At 59.2% G+C, this 16,544-nt stretch overlaps 1 protein-coding gene across 2 annotated transcripts in view; it reads right to left on the bottom strand.

The window, feature by feature from the left end:
- Positions 1-398: 398 nt before the first annotated feature.
- The window catches only part of TMPRSS6 (transmembrane serine protease 6), a 33,211-nt gene continuing 17,065 nt past the window's right edge, over positions 399-16,544 (bottom strand). For both annotated transcript variants that reach the window (XM_045083910.1, XM_045083911.1), the window contains exons 9-18: positions 15,712-15,824; positions 15,318-15,427; positions 7,940-8,085; positions 7,431-7,529; positions 6,419-6,532; positions 5,456-5,572; positions 5,015-5,183; positions 3,400-3,671; positions 1,711-1,847; positions 399-1,165 (exon numbers count right to left, since the gene is read on the bottom strand). In XM_045083910.1, the coding sequence (XP_044939845.1) occupies positions 1,007-1,165; positions 1,711-1,847; positions 3,400-3,671; positions 5,015-5,183; positions 5,456-5,572; positions 6,419-6,532; positions 7,431-7,529; positions 7,940-8,085; positions 15,318-15,427; positions 15,712-15,824 (1,436 nt within the window). In that variant the 3' untranslated portion in view covers positions 399-1,006. The remainder of the gene's footprint in view (positions 1,166-1,710; positions 1,848-3,399; positions 3,672-5,014; positions 5,184-5,455; positions 5,573-6,418; positions 6,533-7,430; positions 7,530-7,939; positions 8,086-15,317; positions 15,428-15,711; positions 15,825-16,544) is intronic.

Raw genomic sequence — 16,544 nt, 5'->3', positions numbered from 1 at the left:
GAGGGCTTAAGAATGAAGGATCCCCAGAATGCCAAGGGAGTGTCATGCTGAGAAGTGGTGGACTGGGAAGCAGGAGGCAGGGCTTCCTCACCAGCCTTCACCCCGAACCCGACCCGGCTGGTGTGATTCTGAGGATGGCTTCTCTCCTCTGCCTCAGTTTCCTCCCAAGCTTGCAGACAGAGCTTACACTTGTCCATCCTGATCTGAGGGTCACCAAAACACCTTCCTCCTGAGGTTGCTCCTGGGACCTGAGCAGCTGCCCTGGAGGTCACCCCTGCCCCCCAGGCCCCACCTTGGCCTTCTAGACATTCGACAAACAGGCTGGGCAGGAAGCAGAGTCTGCTCAGCCAAGAGTGTAGGGTCGATGCCAGGCCCCATTCAAACCCCACAGCAGGCCCTCAGATCAGACGGCTTTATTCCACAGGGCAGTGGAACTCACTTCCAGGTGGGAGTGGGCAGTGGAGGCCTAGGGGACAGGTAGGGGTGGGGTGAGGACCCTAGACCCGGGACTCCCCCCACCCTTTGGCTTACGGTGGCAGCTGGCTCACTTGGCTGTCTCCAGGGCTCTGGGGGTCCCTCGGGGGTGCCTCCCATCCCCACCCCTCAAGTTCACAGGCTGACTCTACTCTCTGCATTGGCGGAGGGGAGCTCAGACACCCCTCTGAGGACCCGGAAGCCCCATGATCACTGCTGGGCGACTCCAACCCCCCAAGTCAGCAGCAGAGGAAGAGGAAGGAGAAAAGAGGATCAGGAGGCAACAGGGCGGGCGTGAAACCCCCTAGCTGGGCCTGCTGACCGTCCAGGCCCTGGGGCGCAGGGGGAGTCTTCACCAGCTGATCTCCATCGCTGGGGCAATGTCAGGGAGCAGGTTGGGGGGACGACGGATGCCACCTCCTGCCTCCACGGGGCCCTGCTGCCCCCAGAATACTCGCTCCCCTGTCTGGTGGGGGCCCTGGACTCTCTGCGTCCAGGTGGTGGGCCCCAGCTCTGCAGGGAGGGGAGCTCCTCAGGTCAGCACCTGCTGGATCCAGCCGATCACCCCTGTGATGCGGGTGTAGACACCAAAGTAGTTGGGCCGGCCACAGCCCAAGCCCCAGCTGACCAGCCCAGCCAGGAACCAGCGGCCACTGGGCTCCTTGCACACCAGTGGACCTCCCGAGTCGCCCTGAAAGGGGGAGAGATGAAACAGTCGCATCAGGGTCGCATCAGGGTAAGCCGGGGTTCCTGACTGCTAGGATTTTGCCACGTGACAAGAGACTCTTTCGAAGCCTCTGCTTCCCCTGCTCCCAATCAACAGAGAGAGCCCAGAGCACCCCTGCTGGTCGGTCCTTCCCCGGGTCCTGGCTGTTGCGGAAGAGTGCACGTGTCCCCATGCCCCACTGCTCTCCGCCTCCCTTCTGTGGGCTCCTTCCACTCCTAGCTCCCGTGTCCCCTTGGGCAAAACGCCTTGCTCAGGCAGGGGGCAGAACTGGATGTGAGCCTGAGACCTGCCCACCACCTGCAGCCCTCTGGTCATTGGGGGCTACAACTTGGTGCAAGTCTCCACCTCCCCAAGCCTCAGTTTCCTTATCGGTAAAGTTGGGACAGCCATCCCGGCCCAGGGCTTCAGCAGGCTGGTGTGAGCAGAGGGCCAGGCCTTGAGTGATGTGAGCGATGCCCACCCTCCCTCCCTCCCTCCTGGCCACGGCGTCCCCCCTCCCCAGGCGTCACCTGGCAGGCATCCTTCTTGCCCTTCCGGTAGCCAGCACACAGCATGCGGGGCGTCACCTGGTAGCGGTAGGCCTCACCGCACAGATCCTGCGGGATCAGCTGCACATCGACCTTCTGCAGACCGTTGCTGGTGGGCCCTGCCCGGCGAGGTTGGGGGCAGAAGGCAGAGACGAGGGCGGACTCTTGTGCTATTGTCCTCACCGCTCGGGACTCCCCCACCATCATCTCTCCTGCTCTGCCCGCCCCCTACCCCTCCGCCTCACCATCACCCTGTTCTGGTCCCTCGTGGCCCCAGGAAACAGAGTCCCCACCCAAAGCCTATCTGGGCTAGTGTCCTCTCTGCTGCCCCTCCTGCTTGAGGCGTCTTGGCCAGCTCTCCCGCCCCTGCTCGGGGACAGCCCCTGGGAGGTTTTCCCAGAGCACACATCTGACCCCTCCACTCTCCACTTAAAATATATCAGTGTCTCCCCTCTGTCCAGCTCAGTGCTCTGCTGGGGCCCCAAGGGAGGGCCCCCAGGGAGCTTCAGTCTCCCCTGTGCCTGGTCCCGCCCTGAGATCTCGTCTGTCTGGCCAGGGTGCGGCTCAGTGGTGTTTCGCTGGAGGCCTCAGTGGGTTTTAAAGGGCAGGTCAGGCGACGTCCTGCTCAAGCTCCTTCCTGCCAGCCCTCGCCAGCATCCACCTGCCCCCAGCTCCCTTCTGGTGCAGGGTGTGCCCAGGACTTCCGGGGTTGCCACTGTACCCCTAGCGGGAACCCCTCTCTCCCCACTTGGACACTGCCGACTCGGCCTCCCAGCCTTGGCTTAGCCAGCACTGTCTCCCCCAAGAATGTTCTCTTCATCTTTACAACCCATCTTCGCCCAGCTCAAGGTCTGGCATACAGCAAGTGCTCATTAACGTGTCCTTGAATGAGTAGCAGATGCACTCATCCTGGCTTTGCCACCATCTTCCAGCGTCCTCTTGAACAAGTCACTTCTCATCTGAGCCTCAGTTTCCCCATCTCTAAAGCATCTCTGCAGTCCTGCCTGCCTCCAGGTTGTAAATCACTGTCCCTCTCTTTAAAGCCACCCCTGTTAAGGGTGAGGGGCCTGGCTGTGGCTGTGCCAGGCTGGGCCTGTATTCAGAGAACTGAGCTGGCCCCTAGGGATGGGGAGTTTAGGTGGGATGGGGAGAGACCCCCGCTTTGGGGGCAGTAGCAGGCACAGCCGGGCTCCGGGGTCAGGGAGTCCTCGCTGCCAGTCCCCGTTCCAACCTCTCTGGCTGGCTGACTTGGAGCAACTGCTCGAATGGGACCATAATGCCAACCCTTAGGGGTATCGGGTGGATTAAACAAGACCACGTTCCCAAAAATCCCCCCACCATGTAGAAAGTCACCTGTGTCCAATGAGCAGAGGTTGGAGCTTGCCCATGGGCTCTTGGGTTCCTAACCTGCCCCATCACTTCACACGTATCCCCCAAGATAACCTCCTATCCCCTCCGTTCCCTTGAAACGTGATCCAGAAGGAGGGAAGGACCGGGAAGGCCGGAGCCACCTGCTAGACTAACAGCTTGTGTTCTGTGACATACAACCCGGGTTCACCCCAGGACCAGGGGACCCCCCCGCCCTGGCCCCTCCAGGCTCCGGAGCCCCCGGAGGCGGACCACACCCTCACGGGTCCTAACCCCGCCCTCCCTGCAGCCCCGCCAGCTCACCGCCCTCGCGCAGGGCACCCCAGCCTGTGATCCAGCAGTGCAGGCCGGGCTCGAAGAAGTGGGAGCGCGCGGGCAGGCAGACGGGGCGCACGGCGGCCGAGCGCACCACCGGGTGGTCGAGCTGCAGCAAGGCCACGTCGTAGTCGTGGCTGTCCTCCTCGTGGTAGGGGTGCAGGAGCAGCCGGCTCACCTTGAAGGACACCTCCCCCGGCCAGCGCGAGCTCTGCCACACCTTGCCCAGGAACACCGTCCACAGTGCCGGGGAGGCCATGCTGCAGGTGGGGAGTGGGGCAGGGGACCCCGCTTAGCCGCTGCTTCTCTCAGCCCGGACCCTTAGGCTAGCTGGCTTCCCCACCCGGGCCATCACCGGAGGTTACATCCGTCCCTTTCCTGCTCTGGAAAGCCAGCTGGTGGGGGCTACAGCCCATGGTGCTGGTGCTGGTGCTGGAGTCCACCTGCCTTGGTACCAATCCCAGCTTCGTTCCTCCCTAGATGTGTGTTTGCTTCTCTGGGCCTCAATCTCCTCATCTGTGAAATGGGGGCAGCATCTTCGGCTCCTGTTACTGGGGGGAATTCTGTCAGACTGCACATATAAAAAATTAGCCCAGTGCCAGACAGTGGCAAGTATTTCTCTCCCTTTTGTCTGTGCACCTAACAGACGGGGCTGCTGTGAGCTCGTGGAGATCTGCTGGTCCTCCCTGGGAGCGGGTGGGCTTTGAATAGGCAGCGACCAGCAGAGGCTGGGTGGTGAAGACCCCTGGATGCCGGGTCAACGTCCAGCACTTTCTTGACCTCATGGGCCGCAGGGAGCCAGGGAGGCAGCAAGAGAGTGAGGTGGTCAGACTGTAGCCAGAAAGGGCACCCAGGCCCCTGGGTAGGAGATACAAAGTGGGGCCAGGCTCTGGGCTCCCGGGCGGGACACGAGGTGCTGGGGAGAGTGTGGACAGGCAGCGGCTGGGGACTGGTCCGGCGCACCCAGAGCACTTGTCGTCTGGCTCTGGATGTAGGGGCATGGGGCGCAGTGCCACGGTGGCCCTGGTCTTTGGCTAGGGACTGTGTGGACCCAGGACAGAAGAGGGGGTCTCGGAGGGGAATCCAGGACTGGCGGGGCCCAGGAGATGGGGCTGGGAGTGGAAAGGGTTGCTGTCAGCCCACCATGCAGATGAAGAAGCTTTCTGTGAGGTTGAGGGGGGGGTGTGATGTCCCTTCTTGGAGGCTTCATGGGCCCCACCCACCAGGGCACAGGCACCTGGCATGGAGGGGAGGGGTATGGTCTATGGCCCCGTGAGGCTGTTCTCTGCTGTACCCCCAGTGTGGCACAGCTCCCTAGTATGAGCATGATAAATATTGCTGAATGGATGAGTGATTACGGGAAAGAATGAGTGAATGAGTTGCTGACCACTGACTGAGGGCGGACAGGTGGAGCAACCTTCCCTGGGCACGGACTGTGTTCATCGTGGAGCAAGGACTGAACCCGAGCATCAGAGCAGCTAGTCTGATGGGCTTCCCTCCACCCCGCCCTCCGGCTTGGACCTCAGACCCACTCTCCCTCCCTGCCGGGCCTCGCCTCCCCTCCCCCATCTCTTGTATCTCCATTCCCACATGCCCTGCTCACCTGTCCTCCTGGAAGCAGTGGGCGGCTGTTATGACCCAGCGGTCCGCGATGAGCGCCCCCCCACAGATGTGTCGGCCCCGAACCTGGAGGCTGGCCTGCCAGGGCCACTCACCCTCCGAAGACACGGCCCCGCCCACGATGCGGCTGGAGGGGCCCTGGAGGCCACAGTCTGGGGGTGCAGGGAGGGACAGGGACGGCCAGAAGCCAGTGAGGAATGGATACAGAGAGAGATGGAGAAGGGGAGGCAGACAGGAAGCCAAAGGAAAGATGGAGGGGGATGGGGAAGAATGACCCAGAGTGCGTGCAGAGGCCGCACAGAAAGAGCCCAGTGAGCTCTCCCTCACTCCCCAGTGCGGCGCCTCCTTCCCTCCGTCCCACACTCAGGGCCCAGCGGGGGAAGAGGGCCCTCTGCCCGCGCTCCCCACTGGCCCCGTGGCTCACCACAGTGCCGCTCGTCCGAGCCGTCTCTGCAGTCGGGCAGCCCGTCGCACTGTGGGTTGGGTTTCTTCACGCAGCTGCGGTCCTCACACTGGAAGGTGAACGTCCCACAAGGCACCCCTGGGGGGGAAAGGGATGGGGACAGGGCATGGAGCGTGGGTCCCGGAGCCCCAGGGACCCTCTGAAACCAGGCCCAGGGAAGGTGGACTCTGAAAGAGGTCAGGAGGAGACTGGGGAGCTGTCCCTTGAGCACACGGAAGGGGCCCTTGAGGCTCCTGTAGGGTACCCTAAAGGCAGGCCATGTCCCATGTCTCTTCACCTGCTCAGGCTGGTGGGGAGCAAGGCTGTGTCTCCACTGTCAGGAGGCTCCTGAGAGCAGGGCTGTGCATCTCCTGTTGGTCCAAGGCTCCCTTTGGAGCCCGGCCCTTCCTCTAGATCTGGGCCCCACCAGCTGGCCACCTGCTCCTCCCTGTCTTCACCGTGAAGAACTTTCTGCAGCCCCACCTGGTCTTGGCCTGCTCGTCTTTCCTTCTGCCTATTTAAGTTTTACCTCTTTGCAAGGCGAAGTTCGAGTCGGAAGATTTCCCTGCCTGATGTCCTCCTGCACTCCAGGCTACCCATACTACTGGACGTGATATCCAGAAGGCACTCGGCCAGAGACAGTCACCATCACGTCTTCCTACCCACAGATCATCCCAGAGGACAAAGACCACCTCTTTGGTGTCTTTTATTCCCACTCCCTCCCTCTGCTCACCTATCGCTGGCTTGCATGCAGGTGTGGGTTGGATAGATTGGGATGGACGGACGGACGGATGGCTGGAGAAGGGTTCATACAGATGGGTTGGTGAGTGTTTGGACAAGAGGGTAGAAACCTCTGCTGCAGAAGCGTGCAGAAAGGCTGGGCTGTCCTGGCTGAGCCCATTACTTGGTTTCCGTCTGGGCAGCCGGTCACCCCCGCCACCCTACCTTCCCGGCACTGTTCCTCGTCACTCCCATTGAGGCAGTCGGGCTGCCGGTCACACACTCTGGACAGGGAGATGCATGTGCTGTCTTCTTGGCACTGGAATGTGGCTCTGCAGACTGCATGGGGACACACAGAAGAGGCAGGTGAGAGGAAGCCCGAGGAGCCGGGCTGGGACTTTGTGCGGCCTCTAGAACGTGTACTGTATCACAGGCTAGGACCATAAGTCTCCTTCTTAGCTATTTTACGCCCGAGTTTCCCAGCAAGTGAGATACCCCACTTCCTGGGTGGGAACAGAAAGGAGATGATGACCTGTCCAGGGTCATCTGGCTGAACCAGAACCTGAAGCCAGATGCTCTGATTCCACACATGAGGCACCTTCCCCAGCACATCTGCCTTCCCTCCTGCTTCTCTCCCCAGGTGTTTAACACTTGGATGGGATGGGGCTGGGGGAGGTCAGACAAGAAAAGGGGCGCCAGAAGCCAGGACTCAGAAGGAGAGTGCTGACTTGGGGACCCCCAGGGCCCCTGCTGCCGGGACTGGGCAGTGGGGAGCAGAACTCCAGTAAAAGCTGGCAGCTCCTGTCTGAACCCCTTGAAGTGGAGGTATGGAGACCCCACTCAAGGGAGGAAGACGCAGGATTCTCTCCTTGGTCACCCAGGGCCTGCCTTCCCCTTCCTGGTCCTCCATCCGCTCTGTACCTCCTTTGACAGCTGGCTGGGACGGAAGGCTGGGGCCAGTGGCCTGGTCGGGAGGAGCTGGGAGCTCAGAGCCAGGAGACCTTGGTCCCCAGCCTGTCCCTGCTACTACCCCAAACCGTCGCCCCGGGGAGCCCACTTTCTGTCTCGATGCTTCCGTCTTCTCATCTCAGCACAGCAAGAGAGCCCACTTCCTGGATGCCGATAAGAGGAGCTGCACATTTTGTGGGGGGCTGGCGTCTCTTCTCAAAAAGGGGGGCTTGGCTCTGTGCTCAGAGAAAGCAAGGCAAGGAAGGGGCGGGACAGACGGGCGGCCTACCACAGTTTCTCTCGTCCAGGCCGTTGGGGCAGTCCTTCACCCCGTCGCACGCGGGCACGCACAGGCCGTTCACAGAGCAGAGGAAGGCGCCGGGACAGGCTGCATGGGGAGGGCGCCCTCAGGACACACGTCATCGTGCAGACATGTGCAGACGTGCTGCCCCTGTGTGCCCACACACGTACGCACATGTACGCACACCCATATGCACGGTGCGCATGGACGGACGCGCCCGGGCCCGTGTACACAGCACACACACGCACGCGTGCATACACACACACACACAGGTCTGTGTGAGTGTGTCTGCCTGCTGAACCCAGGTGACAGCCTTGCCTAGGGGGCGCACACAAAGCCTCAGGCAATGCACGCACACACGTACGCACACATACACACATACACACATACAGTCCTTTGGTTCCTCCACTTCGGGCTTCCAGGGATGGGAAGGAGGCAGGGAGAAGCGGCGGGGCATTGGGGGCGCCCGCCCTTCTCCCTGGTCTGCTCATACTCACGGTCGGACTGGTTGTACAAGCCATAGTGCACCTGCACGCCGGGCCCGGTGAGGGGGATCTGGGACGTGAAGTTGACCGTGATGCCGGCAGTGGCCACCACAGGGATCCTCTCGGCGTAGGGCTGCAGGGTGCGCAGGCCACACAGCCTGGGGGTGACAGAGACAGACTCAGGGATGCACGGGCCAACCCCAGGGAAGGGACAGCTTAGTGTCCTCATGCACAGACAGGGCAAGGGCAGAACAGCCGGGGTTGGGGGGGGAGCGGCGCCCTCATGTTCCCCTTCTCTGTCTTGACTGCTGCTTTGGGTGACTGCCCACTCCCAGGGTCCTCTTCTAGAAATCAGCCTATGTCATTCCCCTGCGCAAAGCCTTCAATGGTTCCCCACTCGCTGCAGGATAAAATTCCAAGCCTGAATTCTAGTCCCATCACCCAGGAGCTGTGAGATCCTAGCAAGTCAGGGTCCTTCCCTGAGCCTCAATTCCCCCCTTACAAAATAAGGGAAATTATCAACTCTGTTGACTCCAAATCTGAGAGTGTTTCAGTGTGTCCGTAAAGGCCAGAGTCGTTGGCTGGCCTGCTCTGTGTAGACAGGAGTAGCTTGGGCTCGGTGTGGGGGAGGAGATGGCTTGTGTGCCTCGGTCAGGCACGGTCCTTCCCACTGAGAAGCCTCCACAGCCCCGGGGTCTCCCTGTGACTCTGTGGACCTGAGGGGAGCACCACTTCTGCACCCAGGACCGATACAATAGCACGGGGCTGAAGGATGTCATCTCCGTGCATGGCGGCACTAAGGTGGGACCATTCCCCAACCATGGGAGGGCCCTCACATCCCTGCTGGACTCCCCACCCCAATGGGATGCTCTGGTTTCCCCAGAGCAGGTGGGAGAAGCTCCATGGAGGGGCGACGTTCAGAGAACAGCTAGGAATCTTCCTACAGTATAAGGGATTTATCCTACATGGTTTCTGGGCACATCTTGCCTCAGAGCAAGTGGGCATGCTTTTGCCAAGTGGGAGCAAACCCTCCCCTGGAATGATGGGTCGTTCCCCAGATAGCTCCCCGGCGTTCCCTCCCTCCCCAGGTGAGACACCCTCACAGAACAGATGGGTCAGTCCCCTGAGCCCCCCACAGGGAAGAGGGCACCCTCACTGAGCACATGGGAGCACCTTTACAGACGAGGGAGGCACACCCAGGCCACAGATCAGAAGAGAAGTGAAAGTGCCCCAGCAGAGAAGGCAGGGGGAAGTCAGGGTGGGAATGTCCCAAAGCATGATGGGAGCATCCTACCACAGGTGCAACAGCTAACTCTCTGGGTGGGGCAGTGGGGGGGCAGGTACTTCCTCGAAACTTCTAGAATACGGCAAGCACCTCACAGTTCAATGGATTAGTCAACGAGCTAATCAACAAACAACTGAGGAAGATTGGGGGTTGTCTTGTCTGGCCCCTCCCTCACGGACAGCGACACTGCAAGGCCTCACTGCACAGAGATTGGGAGGTCCTTGCCACAACCCCACTTTGTGAGACAGAAATTGTTCTCGAATCTTACATTCCAGAGGAGGCTTGCAAAGGGAGTGGCACAGGTAAGCCAGAATCCAGCCTCCTCGGGACCTAGGAGGACCCACCCAGCCTGCTCCGGGGGTGGGGAGACAGGCGCACCTTGGCTCCCACTTCCCATGCCCCCACACAGACCTCCCCATGCTCTCTGACTATAGCGTATCATTTCCTTGCTTCCAAACCAACCCACAGTCCTCCAAGCACCACCAGGGCTCCAAAGTAAAAATTATTTTCACAATAATGCTCACGTAATATTTGCTTTCTTTCACTCTCATTCTTTTCACAAAGGATACGGTGGAATTTTCCAGAGACTACGTGACGTGTGAGACAGCAACCCAATGACGCCCAATGCAGTTCTATTAATCCAGTTTAAGAGAAAGTCATAAAAATGTCAAATAATGATATTTTTCTCACCAAATGCTTTTGGCTTTGGGAACTATAATTAGGTTTTTTTTCTAAAATGTTGTTTATGTTAAAATTGTAGCAGATTTTTGAGTGAATTGATGTTTTTAAACTTCCTTAGTTATCATATCTAATACTGTAAAAAGAGATAATATAACCTTCACAAAAGCCCTTTGGGGAACTCAGTAATTTTAAAGCCGGTAAAGGGGTCCCAAGGTGGGAAGTTTTGGGAAGCCCTGCTCTCCACGACTCCTCCAGCCCAGGGGGACGCGATGGGGATGAGCTGCCACAAGGGGGCACCCCCGAGCAGGCCTGGCCCTTCTTGGCCTTTTAAAACTAAGGGAACAGAGCTTGGGCTGTCTGTCTGTTTTTTGGTTTTTGGTTTTTGGTTTTTTGTGGGTTTTTTGGTCTGTCTGTTTTTAAAGTGGACAAACAAAGGGTCTCATGGATTAGCATCCCCTGAGAGTTTCCCAGAGGAATGGACAGGTGAGCTAGGGGCAGGAAATACTGGGGAAATGGATCAAGTATGCCCCTGACCATGCAGAAGGTTTGGGGACACAGGATGCTGTCCCCGCATGGTCATGGAGGGGTTGCGGAGAGGCAAGGAAGGAACCAGAGCCAGGCCGGAGAGGAGTGGAACATTTCAATCTAGAAGAGTCTGCATGGTCACCCTGAGCTCTGGCCAGGGGCTCTAAGGTACCAGTGGGGACTGACAGGACATCATCTCCACTGGCGTCTGAGAGAACGAGGTCCAGGATCAGCCTGTGGCTCGGCCTGGAACCCCGGGAACAGCCCCCCTCCACCCCGGAGGCAGTATGTGGTTCTCACCATGGAGGCCCAGAGCAGGGGCTGGTGGCAGCATTCCTGGGGCAAGGCTACAGTCTAGTGGCTCAGGCTGAACCACTCAACTTAAAGATGGTCTGTTTAGTCTGCACAGTGGTAACATAAATATTTTTTCAAGTTCAGTTGCCCGCTAATTTCACATAATAATCTAGATTCTTGCTTCTTCTGAAAAACAAGCCCCAGAAACACTGGCTGGAAGTAATCAGAGGCTATCCGAATTAGACAGAGCACAGGACCCCCTGATAACCAGTCCCTTCCTCTCCTGCTCTCCCCCAAACAGCCTGTCCCCCAGAACTATGCACCAGCTGGGCTCCTATGTGCACCGGCATTTCCAGGTCCTGCCGTAGAGACTTCTGGGGAAGGGTATGCACCTTCAGGCTAATTCCTCCCCATCCACCAAATGCCACCTCCTCCCCCACGAGCCGTGTCCAAGAGGCCATGGAACCCACCTCAGCTACAAAGTGCAGGGTCTGGAGGCGCATTTTTGCACAGTGGCCGGCTTGCCTTCTCACCTCTGTGGATTGGAGATTTTTTTTTCCTTCTTGCCTCACCCAGACTGTAAGAAGGGACCCTGTCAACTTTCTTGCACGTTAGCAACTCCACACAGGGAGGAATTCAAGAAAGAGTGGACAGGTGGGCAGGTGGTAGGTTGGTGGATGGATGGATGGATGGATGCACACACGCAAGCCTTCCCTGCGCTAAGGACAGATGAAGTGGGAAGGAGGGTCGGAGAAGGCGAACACTAAAGAAGGGAGAATGGCAGCGTCGGATGGGGTGAGCAGAGACCTGGACCCCAAGCCTCAGAGCTGAGTGGGAGGCCAGCTTTGCCACATGAGGCAGCTGTGTGGCCCTGACATGTCACCGTCAGCAAGCTTCAGTTTTCACCTCTATAAAATGAGGGTGGGTGATATTATCTGCTTTGGAAGATGTTTTAAGGAAAGAGAAAATGAGACATGAGATGAGAAAAAGACTTCTCCGAAAGCTGCTGACGTTGTCAGGCTATGAGCTCATCTAGGACAGTGGTAGACGCTGTGCCCACCACACCGCCAGCACCCAGCCTCGGGGGCACACACTCAGCCTGACCTGGAGCCTCTGGGGCTACAGGCAGTGCTGGCCACGCCGGGGCCCAGGGGAGCAGAAGAGCCACCCCATAGCCGGGCCTGGCCTGAGGAGGCTCCGGGGGGCCTAAGAGCCAGTGGGTTCTGCCTGTCCCATCAGAGGGAGGGCAGGGGAAGTGATCGGGCAGATCACAAGAAAAGTGACATCACAGGGGAGGAAGCTGGCAGGAGGCAGATTCCCCGAAAGGGGGAAGCCTGGGCCGTGGTGACGCCCAGGCGGAGCAGGTTCTGCGAAACCACGCAGCCGGCGGCCAGTCTTACTAGGTCAAGTCCCTTCACCACCTCCAGGCCACTTAAAGGCCAGGAGGCCTTGGCCGTGGGCACTGGGAGAAGCTGCTAGAAAGCAGTGAGGTGGGGAAGGGCAGAAAGGGCTCAGAGGGGCGAGACCGCAAGCCCGAGGACGCCCAGCCCGCAGAGGGAGCCGGGGCCAGCGTTCCCGCATCACTACACTGACATCTGCGGGGAAGTCACCTTCTTCCCCCAACCCACCCTCCGTTGCTGCTTGTCCATGGCCATTCAGGGTCGGAGGACTGCACCTCCCCCTCCGTATACACCCTGTGCCCACAAATCGACACTGTTCCCCAGACCTCTCATATCTTTGCCACCCACACAAGCAAATTTTCCAACAAATGCTCATTCAAAGAATTTCCCAGCATCGACATTGGATGATCATTATCAAAAAAGATCATAACTAAAGGAAATGGTTTGTCCAGTGCTTATGGTTTGGAGGCACACCTCTGCCTTCCCTTCCACGCTCAGACATGGGCCGCGGCCTGGGGGCAGGCCTGGGGACATGAGTTTCCACCTGGGGACTCTGGATCCTTCACAAAGATCTCAGAAGAGAGAGATGGGACTTCCCAAGCCGTTCTCAGAACTGGCGGGAGCCACAGAAGCCATTGGTCCTCTTGCCAGGATGCCGGTGGATTGGTCAGGAGTCCCGTGGCCAAGAGAGCGAACAGCCGGCACGGCTGCTCAGAGGCTCCGCGGGACAAATCCGCATGGGCGTGAACACTTAGGTGTGCAGGCGTACACACACGGACTCGTGCACACTAACGGGTGCGTATACCCCCATGCACTCTGGACCCGACTGCCTCGCTCGATTCTGGTTTCCCCACTTGCAGTCTGGGTGGCATAGTACCAGTGGTTTTGTCTCTCTGTGTCCTGGGTTCCTCACTGGCCAGTGAAGGCAGCCTGGGGGCCTGTTTCCTCACTAAATTGTTGAGGATGAGGGATCCAAATCCCCCAGCTCGGTTTCTGGCCGGCCCAGCATCAAGAGCCAATGGTTAACTCTGTCTGGACCGCCCGCAGGAGTCAAGGTCCCTTGCCCATGATCTCATTCAGTCCTGCCTTGGCGGGTGTGGGGAGGGAGGGGAAGTGTCTATTTCATGGCCAGTTTTCAGATGAGCTGCTGGAGGCTGGGAAAGGGGAGCCCCCATCTCGCAGCAAGGGGACGAGCCAGGATTCCAACCCTGATGTGTCCGGTTTCAGCTCTCTGCTTCTTACCAGCCCCACACAGAGTGACATTTCGCTCGCAACTCATACACACAACCTACCAGGAGACACCTTCCTTCAGACATCTGTGTAAATGGTAGAAAGCTGGGGCCTAGGACTGGTCTAACCCTTCTGAAGGGGAAGGTGGTGTAGTCAGAGTTAGCTGTAGACGCCCCTGAGCACATCTCCAAGTCGCCAGGAAGCACAGGGAGGTGTGGGACGAGAGAGAAGAGGTACAGGAGAGCCGCACCCGTCAGGCCTCCCCCCTACCCTCCCCAGCCACCACCTAGCCGCACCCTGAAATCCCTCCCACCACCGAAAGGCAAAAGACCAGCAAAAGACGCCAAATCCTTCAGCTTTAGGCATCTTAGGTCTCAGTTTTCCGTCCTGTACAATGGGTGAGGACTGGATTCGACGGCCAGTCCAGCCCTTATGTTCTGTAGCCCGGTGGTGCTTTGAGATGCTGGGAGGGAGCTCCCTGTGACCCCACTGGAACCTGTCATGGTGTCTGAAATCCTACCCTCAAAGCCTTTTCCTTTTCCTTTGGACTCTTTCCAGCCATGGCCCACATTTAAGGGTAGCTCAGCAAGTCCATAGAAGCGGGGCCCATAGCTTGACCTGAGCCCTCCCTGTCATGGAGACAGTGAAGGTCCTCTGGACCATCCTCCTGGTTCCAGCGGTGTGGGGTGTGGGAGGGCTCTGCTTGTGGGGCCGTCTGGGCACCCCTAATCATACCAAACCTCAACTCCCTTTCTAGGAAACCGAATAATGACGGCTTTGATGTCCCAGGCCGGTGAGCCTGGCTCCTGGCAAGTGGGCTAACCTTGTGTGTTGGGGGAGAAGGGCAGGGGAGGCACACCCGGGGCCTGCCTGCCGCTTCCTCAAGGAGGGCTTGAGAGGGTGGCAGGAAAACATGCCACCATCATTTGAACAAGTGTGAAATGTGCGCCCCATCATTCCGTGCGCTCCTGACGCGGAGAGGTGAGCCCAGCCAGCCTCAGTCTGGCAGATCCCAGGCAGGGAGCGATGCGGTCCCCAGAGCGTTCCATGAGGATAAAGGTCGCGGGGCCCAGAAATGCCACCTACATGCTAGGATGTGGGGTGCCGTTGTTGGCCGAACAGCACAGACCTGAAGTCACACCATCTCCTGTCACCAAACCCTCCAAACAGCACAGAGCCGAAGTCACACTATCTCCTGTCACCCCCCAAACAGCACGGGCCTGTAGTCACACCATCTCCTGTCACCCTTGAACAGCACAGGCCTGAAGTCAGACCACACACATGTCTTCCTTTTCCCTTTAATCACAGCCCCAGACGAATTCAGAATCCTGGACAGCCCGCGGGCGCCCCAATGAGCGTTGTCAGTCCCTTTTGTCTGAGTAGGGTCAACCAACAGGCGAAATCCACATTGGCGCGTGTGGACACCAGTCCCAGAACCCAAGAGGGGACTTTAGGCCTGTGCTGTTTGGGTGGTGGGGGTGATAGGGAGGGACCCTGGTTATGGCCCCTCCCTGTGGAAATGGTCGAATTAGCAAAAGCAGCCTTGGCCCTGGCTGCGCAGCTTCCTGCAGCGAGGAAGCCACTTGACTTTGGCCACGAGCAGGGAGTGGGAGAAGGGAAGCAGGGCCTCCGATGGCTCAGGGAGGGGCTCAGGGGCAGGCTCTCTAGCCCTGCCGAGTCCCATGGCTCCCACACCGTCTTGTTTAAGGATCCAGGGGACCGGACAGTGGAGTGACAGCACCCAAGGAAATGAGACATTTCACTCTAACTAGACTCAACATCCAAGGTGGCCGAGAGGGTGGCAGGAGGGGAGGCAGGGGCAGGGGCCGGGACAGGGAATGGGTCAAGGGGTGGGGTCACAGGCCCGAGCACCCGGGGCTGGGCTCTCTTCCTGGGCCGCCCCTCTGGGGTCTGGGACTGGGGCTCCCAAGGTGGGTAACTGTGGGGAGTGGGAGGGAATCCCGGGGTGAGGTACCTCCGGTTCTGGATTGTCCACTGTCCCTGGGTGCACGGCAGGTCATACTTCTGCCTCCGCAGAGCATAGGCGTCAAACCAGAGGGCCAAGCCATAGTCCAGAGAGGGCACCTGGGACAGAGGAGTCGGTGTGACGGTGCTGGTGGCCTCACTTCCCAGGACAACAAAGGGAGGAGGTCCTCCAACACAGAGCCCCAGCAGGGGCTGAAGGTGGTCAGTCACTCAATAAACAGGCACTACGGTGACCCACAGAGGCAGACCGTGGCCTCACCTGTCACCACCCCCCTTCTGGAGGGATTTGCACCCAGGGCTCAGCTTGCACCTCCCCGGGGCTTCCCGAGCTCCGCAGGGTGCCTTGGGCAAAGGGCGCGTGGGTGGCAGAGGACGGGGCTCACCGTGAGGTGCCAGGAGCAGTGGGTGCTGGGCGAGTAGTAGCTGGGGAAGTAAGGCGTGCTGAGGACGCCCTGCGGCTCCAGACGGCCCTCCAAGGTCAGGTTCACCTCACAAGCTGGGCCCCGAGAACAGCTGTTACACAGGGTCCCCAGGGCCCAGCTCACTGCACCTCCCAGCAGGTGAGGGGCAGCCGTAACCCCTCCACCCTCCTGCCGTTAAACAGTAGAGGTTAGTTGCAGGATATGATCTGGGGCCTCAGTTTCCCCACCCAGAACATGGGGACAATAATAGCCCATACCTCACAGGGCAGGTAAGCGGATTAAATAGACATAAAATGCTCAGACAACCTGACATATAGGAAGTGCTCAATAAATGGTAGCCACCGACACAGATTGTGCCGCACCAGACCCTTTCACCACGTGCGTTCACAACAGTGTGAGCCTCGGTTATGGTGGTGGGGGAGGGAGAAGCAAGCCCCTTTTCAAGATGAGGCTCAGAGAAGAAGGGGGACTTGGCTGAGGTCGCAGAGCTAGAGGGTGAGGAATCAGGAGGGTTCCCAGCTGCCCTGCTACCTCTCCCTAGAGTCAGGGTCCCCATGTTCCCCTGTCCCCTGAGTTATGTCAGTGACTCCCACGGAGCCAGAGCCAGCTCTGGCACCTTCTCAGCCCTGGGCACCTCCAGAGGGATGCCAGAACCCAGCACGGGCATCAGGGGACCTGGGTCACTGCCAGGAGGCCTCTGGGGTCAACACCAGGAGAGGGAGGAGAACCAAGTAGAAAGAGGGGGACTGCCGGGTTGGGGGCGGGGAGCAGCGGCTCGTGGTCTCCTGTTGTTC

The sequence above is a fragment of the Mustela putorius genome, unplaced genomic scaffold, assembly GCF_011764305.1.
Source record: "Mustela putorius furo isolate JIRA1106 unplaced genomic scaffold, ASM1176430v1.1 tig00000738_pilon_pilon_pilon, whole genome shotgun sequence".
Classification (NCBI taxonomy): Eukaryota; Metazoa; Chordata; class Mammalia; order Carnivora; family Mustelidae; genus Mustela; species Mustela putorius.
This window is presented reverse-complemented; position numbering and strand designations above follow the sequence as displayed.